At 43.9% G+C, this 16,534-nt stretch overlaps 1 protein-coding gene across 4 annotated transcripts in view; it reads left to right on the top strand.

Moving 5' to 3' along the window:
• MPPED2 (metallophosphoesterase domain containing 2) overlaps positions 1-16,534 on the top strand; it is a 166,871-nt gene that overhangs the window by 124,721 nt on the left and 25,616 nt on the right. Inside the window, exon 5 of one of the 4 annotated variants that reach the window (XM_077114283.1) lies at positions 7,152-7,262. The exons of 2 other annotated variants lie outside the window; for them this stretch is intronic. In XM_077114283.1, the coding sequence (XP_076970398.1) occupies positions 7,152-7,161 (10 nt within the window). In that variant the 3' untranslated portion in view covers positions 7,162-7,262. One more of the 4 variants, XM_077114282.1, reaches the window with a different exon arrangement.

Here is a 16,534-nt window from a genome sequence, read left to right as displayed (position 1 = left end):
GCGCTTTCCTCGAATGAGCCTGCAGCTTGATAGGACAGTGGATCCCTTTTGGGTTGTACCCCATGTTCTCTCCTCAGTCAGAAAGTCCTCGGGAGTCCAGTGCTTCTATTTTGAGGGTCATTAGAGGGTGAAGTTTAGCTTCGGGGGCGGGGGGGGGGGTTAGTCTTTTATATTGTTTGAATGGTTTGAGTAGGAAAAAAACATTTCAAAGGCTGTATGTATCTTCAGCATTCACACAGCACATAACTCAGTTATATATATATATCCATGCACAGTCCCCTCTGATTTCACCAGGCAGTCATGTTTGGACACAATATGGCATGTGCTGGGTTCCCTTAGCCAAAGCTCTCCTTCGCAGGGTCTCCATCTTCAGCAGTCCCCTAACGTTCCTTCTTCCCCTTTCCCCCACTTTTGGAGTAAGCCCCACCATGTATTTTACGGTCCTACCATTCTTTTTGCAGGGCCACCTGAATAATCTTGGCAAAGAAACTCATTTAGCGCTTTCACTGGACACCACTTTTTATAGGCCCGCACTGCTGGACGCCATATGTTTCTAGAAATATCTTAAGTTATCTGATCAAGTCAAATCAGGGATTCCCCTTGCCTAGGCTTTAAGTGCACAAGTCATTTATTCGTTCATGAGTGAACGAAAAATATCCACTCAGTGTTTATTAAGTGCCAGTTCCTATGCTCAGCTCTGAAGACACAAGGGTGAACTTGGTATGATCCCTGCCGCCCCAGAGCTCACACCCTAGTGCAGTGATTCTCAAACTTTAGTGTGCCCAAATTACCCCACATCCAGAGCTTGTGATTTGGTGGATTTGAGTGGGACCCAGGGCTCTTCCTTTTTAACAAGTACCCCCAGATAACCTGATGCGGGGCCACAAGAGAAATAACGATGTAGTGAGGAGGGCTGAGGTAGGCTGAATTCTGTATCCCAGTGGAAGATGTGTTCTTAATCTTAATCCGCATTCTGTGGGTGTGAATTAATTTGTAAATAGGACCTCTTGAAGATGTTATTATTTGTTAAGATATGGCCAGCTGAATCAAGGTGAGTTTTAATCCAAGTTACTGGAGGAATTATAAAGAGAAGAAACCAAAAGTCAGGGAAAGCCAAAGGGAAGCCAGTGGAAACCGTGTGCTGGGAGGCAGGTGCGAGCCAAGGACACCCAAGGATGGCGACAGCCAGCACAAGGCGTCATAGACTTTGGGAAGAAAGCATGGTCATGCAGATGTCTGGAGGTTGTACTTTTCTCCTCCAAAACCGTGAGACAATAAATTTCTATTGTTAAGCCACCCCACTGTGTGGTATTAGTCAGCAGCCTAGCAAACCAAGACAGGGGGAGGCACAGAAAAGAAATACTAAATTACAGTGCTGCAGTAACCGCCTGGGTTAGCCAGCATTCTCTAGAGAAACAGAACCAACAGGAGAGATCTGTAAATAGGAGCTTTATAAAGGGGTCTCATGCAACCGTGGGAATGGAAGAGTCTGAAATCGGCCGGGTAGGCTGTGAAGCTGGCAGCTCCAGTGAACGGTTCCGGATGAACTCCACAGGAGACTTGCTGGCTGAAGAAGCAGTGACAGTCTCTCTTCTTCCTTAAAAGGCTTCAGCTGATTGGATTATCTTGTTGTGGGAGACACGCGTTAGTTGATTGCAGATGTGATCAGTCACAGATGCAGTCGACTAACTGGTGACTTAACACACCAGCCTTCCAGTTTACAAACCAGCCAAGAAGTACCGTTGCAGCAATGGTCAGACCAGTGCTCGCCTGACCAGACGACTGGGGCATAATCATTTACCAGGTTGACACCAGACCCTAACCGTCACACCGCCTGCATGAAGGTTCCCACATACGCTGTAGGAACCAAGAGGAGAAGGTGTCCCTGTTACATGAAGGCCCAGGTCAGAGTCCATAGAGGGGGGTAATATTTAAGCCAGATCTTGAAGGATGAGCCCGCCAAGGGCACTTGGCAGTGTTGGAGAAGGACAGCCTTCTGAACAGGAAGAAGTCTGAAGTGGAAGGGTAAAAGGCACACAGAGGCCAGTGTGGCCAGAACGCAGTGTGGCGGTGGGCCCCAGCTGAGAAGCACCCTGTGTGTGGAGCTCAAGAATTTGGAATTTATTCTTAGGCAGTGAAGAGCCCTTGAAGGTTTTTAAGCAAAGGAGAGAAATAGTCTGATTTCTGCTTTTTTCTAAAGTATCCTAGAGAAGATGTCATCCCCTCTTCATACAGGTTCATCGCTGGAATTGCTCATCGAAGCTACCAGAAACAAAGATGAAGTGGTTTCAGTCAACATTAAATGAGCAGAAAGGGCCAAATGAAAAAAGGCAGGAAATGGGAACCATCTTACAGCTCCCTTTTATTCTCCACGTTCCTTTGAGGCAGGCTTAATTGGTGTGATTCCATTCTCAATTTAAGATATCAAGGTTAAATGACTTGTCCAAGATTGCATCGAGTTACCTGGGGAGGCAGAACTAGGGCACAGGTTCCTGCCTTCAAATCCCCAGCCAGAATCTCCACTGACCCTTGTCAGGCAGAGAGAGAAATCCACAAAAAGTCTCAAGCACTGGAAAATATCCCATCCCTGCCCCCTTTAAATTCTGGGATAATGAGTCCCACTGCATAAAGCAATCGCGTTCTTTTGAAAGTTCCTCCAACATTGTTGAGATAAATGTTAAGTCTACATTTGTAGCAATAGACTGCTTTTAAATTTAAAATACTATGTGGGGTGGGAGTTGAGGGGGGGGCAGGTTGCCTGATGAGATTCTAAATAGACTAAATCCCTGGTCCTAAGGTAAGGTAGCAAAGTCCCTGAATCAGCCAGGTTTGAATGATAAATAAGAGGACATTAGGCATTTGTGGGGGGGAGCTCCATTTTTCATCATAATATATGCTAGCTGCTGGCAGAGACCACCTCTGTCACTTGAGTTCCCTTCCACACTGCACAGAGGTCAGGTCAGAGGTGGGAATTCTGATTCTGAGGCTTGACAGCCAAGGTCTTTGTCATGACGGACCAAGCTTTGTCACATCTAAATCCCTGACTGTCACAAATGCAGCTTTTCTATCCGAAGAAAGGAGGTCAAGAAGACCAGTTTTAGGAAGGGCTGAAACGTAGCTTCTCATTGAGTTCTGGAGCTGGAAAGGCCAGAGTCTCCATCCGCCCCCATCTTTCCCGGCAAAGCAGAGGCCGAGAGAGGGGGAGTGATTTGCTCAGAGCCCCCAGCTAGTTAGTGATGAAGCTAGGGCCAGGACCCCAGATGGCTCTTGCCACCACCCGCGCTCCAGTTCTATTGTCTCCTGATACTTTGCTGCCCACAGGTTATTTTCCAAAGATCCACTGGGATAGTTTATGAATCCCTTAAATGCAAAAATTAAAATGATTCTGGGAAATCAAGGGCCTGTGAGGCCAAGATTGAGACTCATCTAAGCCACTTTACATTTGTGTGGCCTGTGCCAGTCCTTCTCAGAGCCTATAGTTCTTCTGAAAAGGGGGGCTAATATTCTATCTCTTCACTCTTAACAGAGTTTCTCTGAGGATCAAGCGTGTTGTTTTAACGTGGAAATGCTCTGTATACTGAAACACTCCATTAAGATATATGCCATCGTTACTAGGGCCTGTTTTGCAGAGCAAGGCCCGAGGAATTTCTTGTGTAGCTATTATTTTTCTGCAGGGATGTTTTTGGGTGCTTTCTGCACCTGGACATGGCCTTATTGCAGATCCTATAAATACAGGCTTTAGAGTCAGACTCAGCTTTTATCCAATCCCAGCTCCTCCATTGCACACTGCTGTCACTGCTAAGTTACACTGCTCTCCAGAGCTCAGATCCTCATCTGTAAAATGGGACAATTATAGCATCTGATTTATGGGATGGTTGTGAGAATCCGCAATATGTGCAAATTACCATATGCATGCCTGAACTATAGGAACACAACTATAAATGGTACCTATTATTATTAATATTGTTTCAGTCATTGCATTTATTATTTATTCTGATCTAGACCAGAGAGTGATTTGATTTTAGAGCTCCATGAGAGCAGGGTCTAGTCCATTTCCTTATAGCCATATTGGCCTCTTAGCAGTAGTTTCCCGAAAGGCTGTTGAAGGCATGTACGTAATGAAGCTGTCAATCTTTAGTGTGCATCTTCATCAGCTCTGGACCCTACGAAACAAGCAGAAATCTGGGCCTCACCCTGGAGACAGAGTAAGGGGCTTCTGCTCTGGGTGAAGCCTTGGCTCCCTGGGCTTGTGGAGCTTCTCTTTGCTCCTGAGATGCCTGCTCTGGGAGCTGTTGCTTCGTTGGCTGGCTGACGGTCATTTTCTCAGCACTGATCTTTCTCTCCAGCCCCTGAGGTGTTGCAGAAAGCACGAGATGGGTTAAATGTGAATGAGGTCTAGACATTCTCTGGTTTTTTCAGCGGAAACCCCTCTTACACATCAGTGCCGACTCAACTCCCCCCCCCCCCCAACTTTTAAAAGCTTGTTCACTCCTTTAAAACTCCACCAACAATAGGTGTTGAAAGTAGACTAAGAACTCTTAACAGGCATCCCCTGCAAAAACGTTCCTGAATAGGCTTCAGGGGTTTCGTAAACCCATGAAATAATATATAAATTATGTGCCTTTCTGGTGTAAATTAAATTTCCTCTATTGAAGGCCTACAGCTTTCTTCTGATTTTTCAGAGGCTCTGCTTCTCCCCAGATAATAATACAGCACTGGACCGTGGGGATGGCATCTCGCCCATCTTTGCATCCCCAGCCCCCACGTACGGGGGCTGCTGCAGAGAACACAGCCTCTCCTGAGATACTGGTTGAACGAGGTAAAGGTTCATTTTGAAGAAAACCTTTTCAGGTATCGGCAAAGGACAAAATCTGAACTTAAGCCTTTTCTTCCTCGCCCCTCCCCCTCCCCTGCCTAAATGCACAAACCCCTGTCAGCTTGTGCCGCCCCTTTTACACACCCTTTTGCACCAGGCTTCCCTTTTTATCAGCTATCAATATTCGGAGAGTGCCGGCTCTTGTCAGTCTAATTTCTGGTTGCTGCTGTTTCTTGACACCCCGCACTTTATCAACCACACACTGCTTGGCTCCTATTACCACTCATCTCAGCATTGCTAATAAACAGCAACACCAAGGCCATATTTTCCGGTCCCTGTCAGGCTGGTGAAATAAAAGTCCTATTAACATGCTCCTCCTCATTGCCTCTGACAGTTTGATTAATTAGGCCTCCTCTTTAGATGACCTCTGCACTGACACGACAAGGAGGTGAATATAAAATGAATAGTTTGCCCATATAATGGGCTGCTGTGGGTTTGGGATTTTTTTTCTTTTTTTTTTTTTTAATCAAATCTGACTGTCTAAAGTTAGACGAACTTGGATGAAACGCCGAGGCATATACCGCTCTCCGGGAAGCTGGCTTTTGGTCCAGGGGCCTTTGCCGTATGCACGTAGGACTTGGGTGCCAGGCACCATAGGGCAGGGACGTCCACCAGCAGCCCCTGCTCATGCTGCCCAGTTCATAGAATACAGATCTAATATTCTTTTAAGGCTCTCAAATAAGTGACCTTTTGTTTTCAGCAGCTTGTATTCCCCTCCTTTCTTTCCTCCCTCCTTGCTAGAAAGCAGTGTGTTAACCTTGGCTGCTTTGTGTTTCTGAGCTAATGCAAAACCATTACAAAAAAAGCGCTTGAGTTAAACGTCCACATTTCCATTATAAGTCACTGTTTTCAGGGAAATCAGGAACTTGGATATAAAAAGTCATTTCAGGCTGGGACTCGGCACTGGGGGACTTGACAGTCTCAGCAAACAAATCGGGCTGCTTGTTTTCCTGTACGGAGTGTGGAATCAGAGAGGTGCTCGTTGGCTGCCTTTGCTCTCTGCACTTCTTCAGCTAGGGAATGGCTTGGGAAGCCATTAGCCAGATCGAAATTTACAAGGGGCCCTCTATTTGCTTTACTGAGCAGGCTCCATAGATATCTTCAATCCTGCCTGCGAGGGAGAATAGAACAGCCTGGCAGAGCCTGCAGGCTGTAGGAGAACAAACACGGACAAAGGTGCCAGGAGATGGAAGGCTGTTTGTTTCTTCTGCTTACTTATAGTGTGGTTTTTATTCCTTTTTAAGTCATGCCTCATAACATCTAGCACTTTTAAAAATGTCCCATTCCATCAAAGTGCCTTCTAAAGGAAAACAGCTTCAGCGACACTGAGATCAAGTCGGTTAATATCTAGCACAGACCTTGTCACTTGTTAAGTGCTCAATAAATGGTTGATAGGCTGAGCTGAATTAAGAGTTTGTGCAGGATTCCCAATGGGTGAAACACTAGGAGGAGTGAGCAGGAAAGAAAAACTTGGTCTATCCCCTGCAGCACAGCCCATATTCTGCACACAATTGGAATTCCCAGGGAGAGGAAGGAACTCACAACCAGTGAAGCCAGGGAAGGGAGAAATTGCTTGATTAAGGTCCTATTAGTGAGTGACATACTGGACTGGAACTCAGGTCTTCAGAGCCTTGGTCCAGTAGTGGAACGGGAAGACCTTTGGTCTGGCTGTCAGGAAATGTGGGGTCTGTTCCCTATATTTGTTGAAGGTTTTCCAATAAATCCTGTCAGTCCTTTAAGCCTTAGTTTCCTATCTGTCATACGAGAGGGTCCAGCAATACTCTGACTACTACGTCAGCCTTGCACAGCCAGAGCCCTTCCTCCTCAGGTAAGTGATTGGGCATTTTACTGAGGCCAGTCTGCCTGAGGCTCTCTTTATGTTTTCTGTCATAGGTCAATCAGGCAAGACTGAATACCTAGACTAGGTGCTGCCAGGGCAAAAGAGTGAAAGAGAAGAAGGAAGCTTTAAAGGGACCGTTCATCTCCCCCAAACTTAATTTCACAATTCCCAAAGAGAAAAAAAAAAATTAATGTAGTTGCTGTTAAGAAATTGCTGTGAGTCCTATTCATCCATCCCAACGTGGCTGATCACGGAGTCCCAGAAGTCCCTGACAAAGCCAGAGGACAAGCTCAAGTTTATTTCATTAAGGCAGCAGAGGGGCTGCATCCATGCCACATACGGTTATGGGAATTTAAGAAATTAATGCTGTCACAAGCACAACTGCAACTTTTTAATGTTTTGGTGCATTATTAAATAACTTAAATATTTTCATAGGATAAATTAAACAAGTGGAAAAAAATGCAGCAAACCAGCAAAGCCCAAAAAGTGCAGATGGAAAACCGAGAGGAAAAAGCTGATGGAGCAAACTGAGATACGCCCTTGTCTTTGAGCATTTACTCATGATTACAATAAATGTTTATATTTTTTGTATTTACTTATTTATTCTTTGTAAAACCTTAACTTGTAAGAATATTTAGGATCATAGTAAATATGCATTTTATTTCTTGGGTCAGCCCTGAGGTGAGTTTATTTGGAATATTAACTTTAAATGGATTTAGCAACCATGGATTAGGTTATCTTAGAAAAATGTGTCACCCCCCCAAAAAAAATAAAATAAGTGATGCTTTGTGTGTTTGAGAGAATTCAGAGACCACTATCAATTTCCAGTTCACTTGTGAACTCGGAAAGGCAAATGTGTTTTATATGGTTTTATGTGTTTGAAGTACTTTGTGAGACAAACAGAGCAATTTGCAGCAATTGAAAGCGACAACTCTGCCCAAAGCACATGGCTTTGTTTCCATTACTTTATAATGCGGGTGGAATGCAGATCACACCTGGTCAGTTCCTTCTCTCAATTTCATTTATTCTATCTTTCTGTTCTTTTAAGTACAAACTCTGAGTTAACCTAGGATTCCATCCTGTTCGGTTTCTTTTTGACATTCCTAGTGAACAGCCATTTGTTTATTTGTTTTTGAACCAGTGACAACAAGTTTTAATCAATTTTCGTTCAAAAAAAATAATTTTTTTTTTTTGCTTTAACTCCCACAAGATGGAATAATATTAAAAAGGCATTTATTTTTCTCCTTTGAAACTCATGCTTGCTCCAGAAAATCCACCTTAGCAATTTGTATTCATCTGTTTAAGCAACACGGATTGACAGCAACATACTGCTCTGAGCACCTGGGTGCTGGGGAGATGCATAAGGTGGGGTTCCCCCTCCTCACAGTGAGTTTACTATTCAGTCAGGCAGTCATCCCTGTGGTGAGAAATGTCCCTGATATAACCATACTGTCTTGACGTAGACAGCGAAATACATTATACTAGTTATGGGCCATTCTCTTGAGACAGAGGGGAAAAAGGAGGGTCTACTATTTATTACCCCAGTTATGAACGAAGTATTGTATATTCTGAGAGTTCATGCTATAGAGCCAGGGTTTGAATTCCAATCCCTGCCATTTGGCTGCAAAGTCTGGGAATGTGTAGCCTCCCTCTCCCTTCTCTTTGCTCACGTCATCTCTCCCCCACCTTCCTCGTCTCCCTCCCCACCTCTTTCCCTCCCTCTACAATTGAAATTGGAAGCACAGCAGCGGTCCTGAAGTCAGGTAGGTCTGAGCTTTATTCCACCTGTCCTGGATGACCTTGGACTTGGGCAAGTTATTTAACTGCTCTAAGCCTCAGTTCCTCAGCTGAAAACAAAGATCCTGATTGATTAACAAATGATGATAATAATAAGCTCAGTCATAGAAAGCGTTTTGCCTAGTGCCGGACAGAGCAAGCAGTCAGCTCCTAATTAATGTTGGCCATCTCTCTCCTTATTGTACACGCTATTTTCATTTTATTTTAAATGTGTCATTTTTCCAGCTCGCCAGCAGAGTGGATGGAGAAGCATATGTGTGAAGGAAGATTGGTTTCAGGAATCTATGTTTATATAGAGCAAAAGGATGTATTAATATTACATCTTGGATGCTTCTCATGTGAATGACCCAAAGCAGATTAGAATCAAAGCTCAATGTTGATAACTATTAAAAAAAAAATAAAAAGAGCCCTAATGGAGAGTCAGGTAAAATGTCACCTGGCATGTCATGCTTCCTGAGACTCTCCTAGGTGGAGTTGGTCGCTTTGGCCTCTCTGTAACACACTGTGAGCGCTCAGTAACATTTGGCGTGTGACTGAATGAATGAAGAAATGAATGGATACAACACTTTGTTTTAAAATATGTTCACATCTGGGTCCCCTACCAGCCAGTGAGATTGGTAGGATCTGGAACAGTGTCTAGTCCCTTCCCTTTGTGGAAAGACAAATCAGAGTTGAGATTGCAGGCTACAACATTTTATTCGGGCCACCAAACTTTTTCTGCAGCAAATCACTTGCAAGAGCAGGAGTAATGTCCGGGTTCTAGGATGGCAAACATTTTTATAGACATTAAAAGGAAGTTAGCTTGGCTCCTATTGATTAGACAAGGGTTTGTCCATCTTATGGGGCGTTTTTAGGGTGGGTGGGCTTTATTTTGTTCTGGGTCAAACACATAGTGAACTCGGGGCTTGATTGGCCCTCTGGGTCTGCTGTCTTGGTGGGGATTTCAAATATCAGAAGATCTCAAGAGGAAACTCAAGAGGGAATTCAAAGGTGGAAGTAGGGCATGGGATTTTTGGCTCGGAGAGGTCCCCAGGGCTTTCTCTCTATAATTTTATCACCTTTTCCCTTTTGCCCTGACATACTTCCCCACACATAGTAGACAATCAGAAATCATTTCTCTGTTGCTTTTGTAGACTCTGCTTTTCCTATCAGAGCCAATTCTCCAAACATTTAATGATTCTGTTTGACCAAGAATCCATATCATAGCTCTTCACTGACTGGGCTCCTTTTCTATAATCTCTAAAATACCCCCTAAGTATTTCTGACTTGAGACTACCTTTTCTCTTTCCAAAGAAGTCCCAGGATGTTTTTCTTAAACTGACATCTTTGAGAGGGTCTTCTCTTTTCCTTAGATTTTTCCCATCTCCCTTTCCTCAACTTCTCTTGCTGTTCTTACTTTTCTTCTTAAATCATGTATCTTGACCATATATGAAATGTGCCCTCTTTGCTGTATTTGAACCAATAATCCCAATGAACCAGAGATCACCAAACACAAGTATTTATTCAACTCTGCTACATGCCAGGCTCTGAGTGAGGCTGTAATGATACAGTGGTAAATAAGATGTTCTTCCTTCGTGGAACTTATGCTCTAATAAAAAAGTCATTCCAGAGATGGTGAGTGTTCCAGAGATATAAGTAGGAAATAAGAGAGCAACCCAACCAAGACTGGAGTTGGGGTTCTAAGCACTAACAGTGGGCTTCAGCTCTTGCTCCCACTGAATCTCAGGAATGGGGAGCCATGTGCAAAAGGGCCAAGAAAATGAAGTCCATGGCATTGGAAAAGAATCTGGGCACTGAAGCTTTAGAAATGCTCCCCACTTTCATAGTTGGGATTGAATTAAAAGACTCAGTGGGAGAGAAATACGAAATGGAATCACAGATCTGTTGCCAGACTCCTGCAATGAGAGGACATCTTTTGGAGGCCTAATCAAGTCATTACCACAAGAGTGTAGACAATTGTAAGTATTTCATACGTTACAGATGTTTCCAAGAGTGATTGGTTTCATCGAAGGGGCTTGTGACAAATGTTGTATAAAAATATGATCTCTCGCTTATTCCATTTCTGATTTTCCACATGGAACAGATGATCTTGATTATCTCATGGTCAAACCAGAATTACGAAAGTCTGGGAAGATTAGAAGGAGAATAAACTGCTACTTAAATCTTTTCTCGGCAGCATAGAAACGCATGTGTTTCTACTAATAACTCCTGGGAACTCTTTGGTCAGTAAATGCTTCAGCTGTAATTAAAAGGGCATTTCCTTGGTTTTAATTTATTTTAATTAATTAAAAAATATGTCATCTGTGTACGAAAGAGGTATGGTCCCTTCCTAGAAACGGGAAAATACCATTTCTGATGCCAAAAACTAACAGTGCTCCCCAAAGAGTGTTCTGAAGGTCACCGGTTGTGCTAGATGTCTGTCTCGCTGGGAAGAGAAGCGGGATTGGTTTGGGAAGTGCACGGTACCATGTCCTCTCTTGGAGATTGAAAACTCGTGCTAACATCCTGAAGGCCTGAGAAGTGCAGGGAAGAAACCTGTTTTACTTTAACTCAGCTTTTCACAAATGTGTTTGACCACAGTACCCCTGTCTTCACCCCAAACCCTATTAACATCCCACAGATCACATTTTGGGAAATATGACAGTAGGGCTGCTCGGTGTCCCCTGCACGTGCCTTGTGGTTACTGAGCCAGCAGGACTTATCAGCAGGCACCCTCAGACACAGTTCAGAAGAGAGGCCTCAGCCACTGCTGTGCCAGCAGTGCCAACTCAGCCTCGATTCTGTGAGTCAAGCTAGCATGTCAGCCCAGTGTAGTGGGAAACCACTGGGCTCGGAGTCAGCTTTGCTTCCTTGAATCAAGAACTTAACCCTCTTGAGTCTCTCTGCTTTCATCTATAAAATGGCCATTGTAGTACCTGAATGCTCTCTAGAGTCTAGAACAGGGATCTGCAAACTGTTTCTCTAAAGGGCCAGGTGGTAGATCTCTTAGACTTTGTGGGCTGTACCGGTTCTGTTGTGGCTACTCAGCTCTGGCCTTGTGCTGGGGAAGCAGCCATAGACCCTTTGTCAATGCATGGATGTGGTTATGCCCCAATAAAATGTGATTTACAAAAATGGTTGGGAGCAGGCCATGGTGGCTCAACAGACAGAGTTCTCGCCTGCCATACCAGAGACCTGGGTTCGATTCCTGGTGCCTGCCCATGCAAAAAAAAAAAAAGTCGACAGACCGAGTTTGACTCATAAGGCCATAAATTTGCCAACCCCTGTTCCAGGATATGCTAAAGGCTCTACGTGTATTACCTCTGATTAACCCTGTGGGATTGATACAATTATTACCTCAATTTATACAGGAGGAAACTGCAGCACAGAGATAGGAGGTAGCTTGTTTAAGGCTATATAAGATAGTTAATGAGGGGGATCAAGAACCCAGCACCCTGGCTTGTTGTATCTCTTATCTGTCATTCTAAACTTCTTCCCTCATGACATTGCAAAACCGGGTCATAAATGACAAAGGTCTTTCCTGAAGAAAGTCCCTTTTATTTGAGCTATAGGAAGCAAGTCATAAGGAGTATATGTTTTATAAGGAGCTTACCATCCCCTCTTCTCACTTCTATGCCCCAGCACCCAACCCCACCCCACCCCACTTGGAGCACAGAGTTTCGTTCACCTTATCCTTACTTAGCAATACTTAGGGCGCCACACTTCGAAGAGATTGCCTTTTTTCTTGAAATTACCAGAATTCACCAGCAGCCACCGAACAAGATAGTGACGCTGCAAATGTAGCTGAAACTTCAAACATGAAAGCGCTGGGATGCTGTGGACTTGGGTGTACGTCGGAACCATCTGAGCGTAGAGTTCCAGCACATATAGACAGTTTCTTAATAAAAAATAACCCCATGTACGTTCATTTATATCTCTCTTCCTAAGTGGAGTAAAACTAGCCCTAGAGTCAAGTTTGAAATTATTTTCATAATTTTGGGTAATTAAAACACTTCCCAGATCTCATTAGCAAAAGCTCAGAATAGAATAATTGCCATATAATTAGTGATTGGCAAACCTTTAGAGACTTGGAGGTTTTGTTCTTTTCGAAAGCTGGCAGTGCAGGGGTCTAACCTGAGTTTATCTGAACCTGGAAACTTCAGAACCAAACACCATTCCTTTCCAAATTCCCACCTGTCTGTCCCGCCAGACCTCATATCCTTCCTTCTATGCATTCCATGGGCACATTTGTGTCTTTCTGCTTAACTCTTTCTTCCTCACTGGAGAACTGCTCCTTGATGACTATTTAGTGTGTTCTTCTCTGTATCTAACACTGGACAAAATGCCACGGGAGTAAAGGAAAGGGGGAAATGTTGCCCTGCCCTCTAGGAGTCTGCTGTCTGGTTAAGGAGATAAGATTGCATGATAACAATTCAAGGAAGACGGGGGCAGATGCTCCACCATAGGACACTGCTTGGCACTTTCACCTGAAGAAGCTGGAGGACAGCAGAGTTTGGTAATTTTCTAAGGTCACACAGTTATCTGGGTTTAAAGAAGACAAAAGCAAAAAACCCCCCAGGTGTCCTGCCCTCTGACCCCATGTGTTTCCATTGGGATGCATTTCACATGCTTTCCTGAGCTGCACGTCTCAGCCCGTTATCCTATCAGGGGAACGAACTCTGAAATTAGGTAGCTCTGTGTCCAACTCCTAGCTCGGCCATTTGACAGTGACCTTAGGTCACTAACTTAAAATTTTCTTAGCCCCAGATTCCATGCCAGTAACCGGAGACTGTACCTACTTTGCAGGCTTCTTATGGAGATTAAATGAAAGACCTAGCACTTAATAGGTAGGTGGTCAATCGGTGGAAACTGTTAAATTATTCTCTAATCAGAGTTCATCACTCCACATCCACTCATCCCATTTACTTCTTCACAAGTCTTTGTCCCTTATAAGACCCCGAACTCCTTGAGAATACGAGCCATGTCTTAGCTATCTCTGACACGTTATAGAGTTCAATCCGTTTTATTCGTTTAGCAATTACCTAGCACTTAACGAGTGCGGGGCACTGTTCTAAGTGTTTTGCAGATTTTAACAAATCAAAATTTCATGATAATTCGTTGATGTGGAAGAACTATCATTCTCCCCATTATAGAGATGAGGAAACTGAGGTATGAAGGGATTTGTCAGAGTCCACCCAGCTAGTAAGTGGTAGAACAAGGATTCAGACCCAGCTGTTGGCCCTGGAATCCAAACTGCTAACCATCAGGTGCTGCTGTTAGTTGGTCTGAGTTAGGTTGACCTAGGACCCAGAGACTCATTTTGTTGACGAGTACAGAAGTTTTCCAGTGAAGTCAGAGACCCTCTCTCCACCTTGAGGTGGCAAGTAATTGAAAGCTGAATCCCAGGCCTAAATTTTTGTGCACGGAATCTAGAGATGTTATGAAGGAGGGAGCAAAGTCACCACGTAGGTGAGTGGGGACCTGAAAGGCTGGAGACTAGACCCAATCTAGTATTTGAGTAAGTGTGGATGCAGGAGAGTGACAGCTCAGGCAGCCTTGCTTTAGTTAACAATGCCAGTTATTTTCCTGCAAGAAAAGGACTTAGGAACAAGAAGCATTCCCTTCCATGTCCCCTCACCATTCTGGAGTTGGAATTTGTTGGGGGAAAAGAGAAGTTTTCAGACCTCGTATAAGAATTAGTGGCAAAACAAGGAATCCATCTCCCAGTTCCCCATTTGATCTTCCGTCTCAGGTAAGATAGTATTGCACATTCGCTAGGGTATGTAATCCGTTTAATAGAATCATAGAGAAGCCTGAATGAACAGGGAAAGGAATATATTAAAGCAAACATAAGGTAGTAAAAAGGAAATCCATTCTGAGTTGTGGGTGGATAACTCAGTGTGTAGGCCCTAGGTTTTTTATTGCATCTCAAGGCTGTGAGCCCAGCAACTCTGAGGTAGGCCTGGTGATGCCAATATCCATTAAAGTTAATTTCCTGATAGAGGCCATTTAAATCCGATTGTTGTTTTAATTTGTTTCACTGTTCATTTCCTTCAGCTTAAATAGTGGAAGCTCTCTGCACCTCCCACGGCCATCCCAGGTGGTATCAGAGAGCTGCTAGTCATCATGACCTTGACCAACCTGAGAATGACCTTCAAGGCCATCCTTCCCAGGCACGGGGTGATGTTATTTATGGCTGGAAACTAAATGTTGCCTGATTTGGAAAACATAGGTGTTTACCTTCAAAGCCTAAAAGCGCCTGTACATAAGTGAGAAATCTCTCTCTCTTACTCAGCAAAGACCTGAATCCATGTAGAACTGGATGGGAAAAATGCGAGCCCCAGCAGTGTCCGACATAAAGGCAGGGATGAGGTCCAGGATTTCTAAAGCACATCTTTTTGTTGCCTAAGGAGCTAATATGGACATTCTCTAATTGCCATCGAAGCAGGAGAGAAAAATACTACAATAATAATGATAATAGAAAACGCGGTTTATGCAATATCAGACTTGTTTAAAGCGTTTCACATGACAGTACTTTTTGAGATTGGTAGTGTTAAATCTGCATTTGTACACACGAGGAAGCTCATTCACAGAAAGGTAACAAGCTTCCAGCCAGGATTTTAATTAAGAAATTCTCCCCCAGAAGCCACACTCCTTGCCACCATCTCAGCGGTGCTCAGTTTGTGCAGGACCAGCAGCCTCAGCATCATTTAGGAACTTGTTAGAAATGCAGATTTTGGCCCCATTCTAGAACTATTGAATCAGAAACTTTGGAGTGGGCCTTTCAGATGATTCTGATGCACTCTTAAGTTTGAGAAGCACCACCTTACACTCTGCTACATCTTCAGACTTGGTTCTTGCATGCCATAGATATTCATCGAGTGCTTACTAAGTGGACGGCGCTGTTGGGAATACAGCAGTAAACAAAAGAGACACAAATACCTTCCCTCCTGGAGTTTGCATTCCAGATAATGAGGGAGACACTAAAGAAAATAAATGAGTAATTTATATAAAATGGCCTGATAGAAGCTCTGTTGTCACACGTTGACAGATTATGTTATTGGTCTTAGTTTGCCAGATGTACTGTGACAATTGTTACACACACTGGTTGACTCAACAGTGAGAATTTAATTGGCTCATGGCTTGGGAAGCCAGAGGTTCAAAACCGAGGCAACGGCAATTTCTCCCCAGAGCCTGGGCTTTCTGGTTTGCAGCAATCTTTGGAGTCCCTTGGCTTGGTTGTCTTCCTTGCATCAGTGGTGATCTCTGTCTGCTCTTCTGATTTCCACTGACTTCTGGCTTTTGCCCATGGCTTTCTCTGATTTGGGGCTTCCAGGCAAACTCAGTTTCAGTTTGGCCACACCAATTTGGATCTTCTGTGTCTATACCTTAACTGGTAATACATCTTCAAAAGGTCCTATTTACAAATGGGTTCACACCCACAGTGTGCTGGTTTGAAATGATGTGTGTACCCTAGAAAAGCCATGTGTTAATCCTAATCCCATTTTGTAGAGGCAGCCACTGCTTCTAATCCCTATGCAGCACTGTATTTCTCAAACTGTAATTAGATCATTTCCCTGGAGATGTGATTTAATCAAGAGTGGTTGTTAAGCTGGATTAGGTAGAGGCGTGTCTCTACCCATTTGGGTGGGTCTTGATTGGTTTACTGGAGTCCTATAAAAGAGGAAACATTTTGGAGAATAGGAGATTTGAAGAGAGCAGAGGATGCTGAAGCACCATGAAGCAGAGAGTCCACGATCCAGCGACCTATAGAGATGAAGAAGGAAAATGCCTCCTGGGGAGCTTCATAAAACCAGAAGCCAGGAGAGAAAACTAGCAGATGACGCCGTGCTTGCCATGTGCCCTTCCAGCTGAGAGAGAAGCCCTGACTGTGTTTGCCATGTGCTTTCTGACTTGAGAGAAACCCTGAACTTCATCAGCTTTCTTGAACCAAGGTATCTTTCCCTGGATGCCTTAGATTGGACATTTCTATAGACTTCTTTTAAATGGGACATTTTCTCAGCCTTAGAACTGTAAACTAG

The sequence above is a fragment of the Tamandua tetradactyla genome, chromosome 8, assembly GCF_023851605.1.
Source record: "Tamandua tetradactyla isolate mTamTet1 chromosome 8, mTamTet1.pri, whole genome shotgun sequence".
NCBI lineage: Eukaryota > Metazoa > Chordata > Mammalia > Pilosa > Myrmecophagidae > Tamandua > Tamandua tetradactyla.
This window is presented reverse-complemented; position numbering and strand designations above follow the sequence as displayed.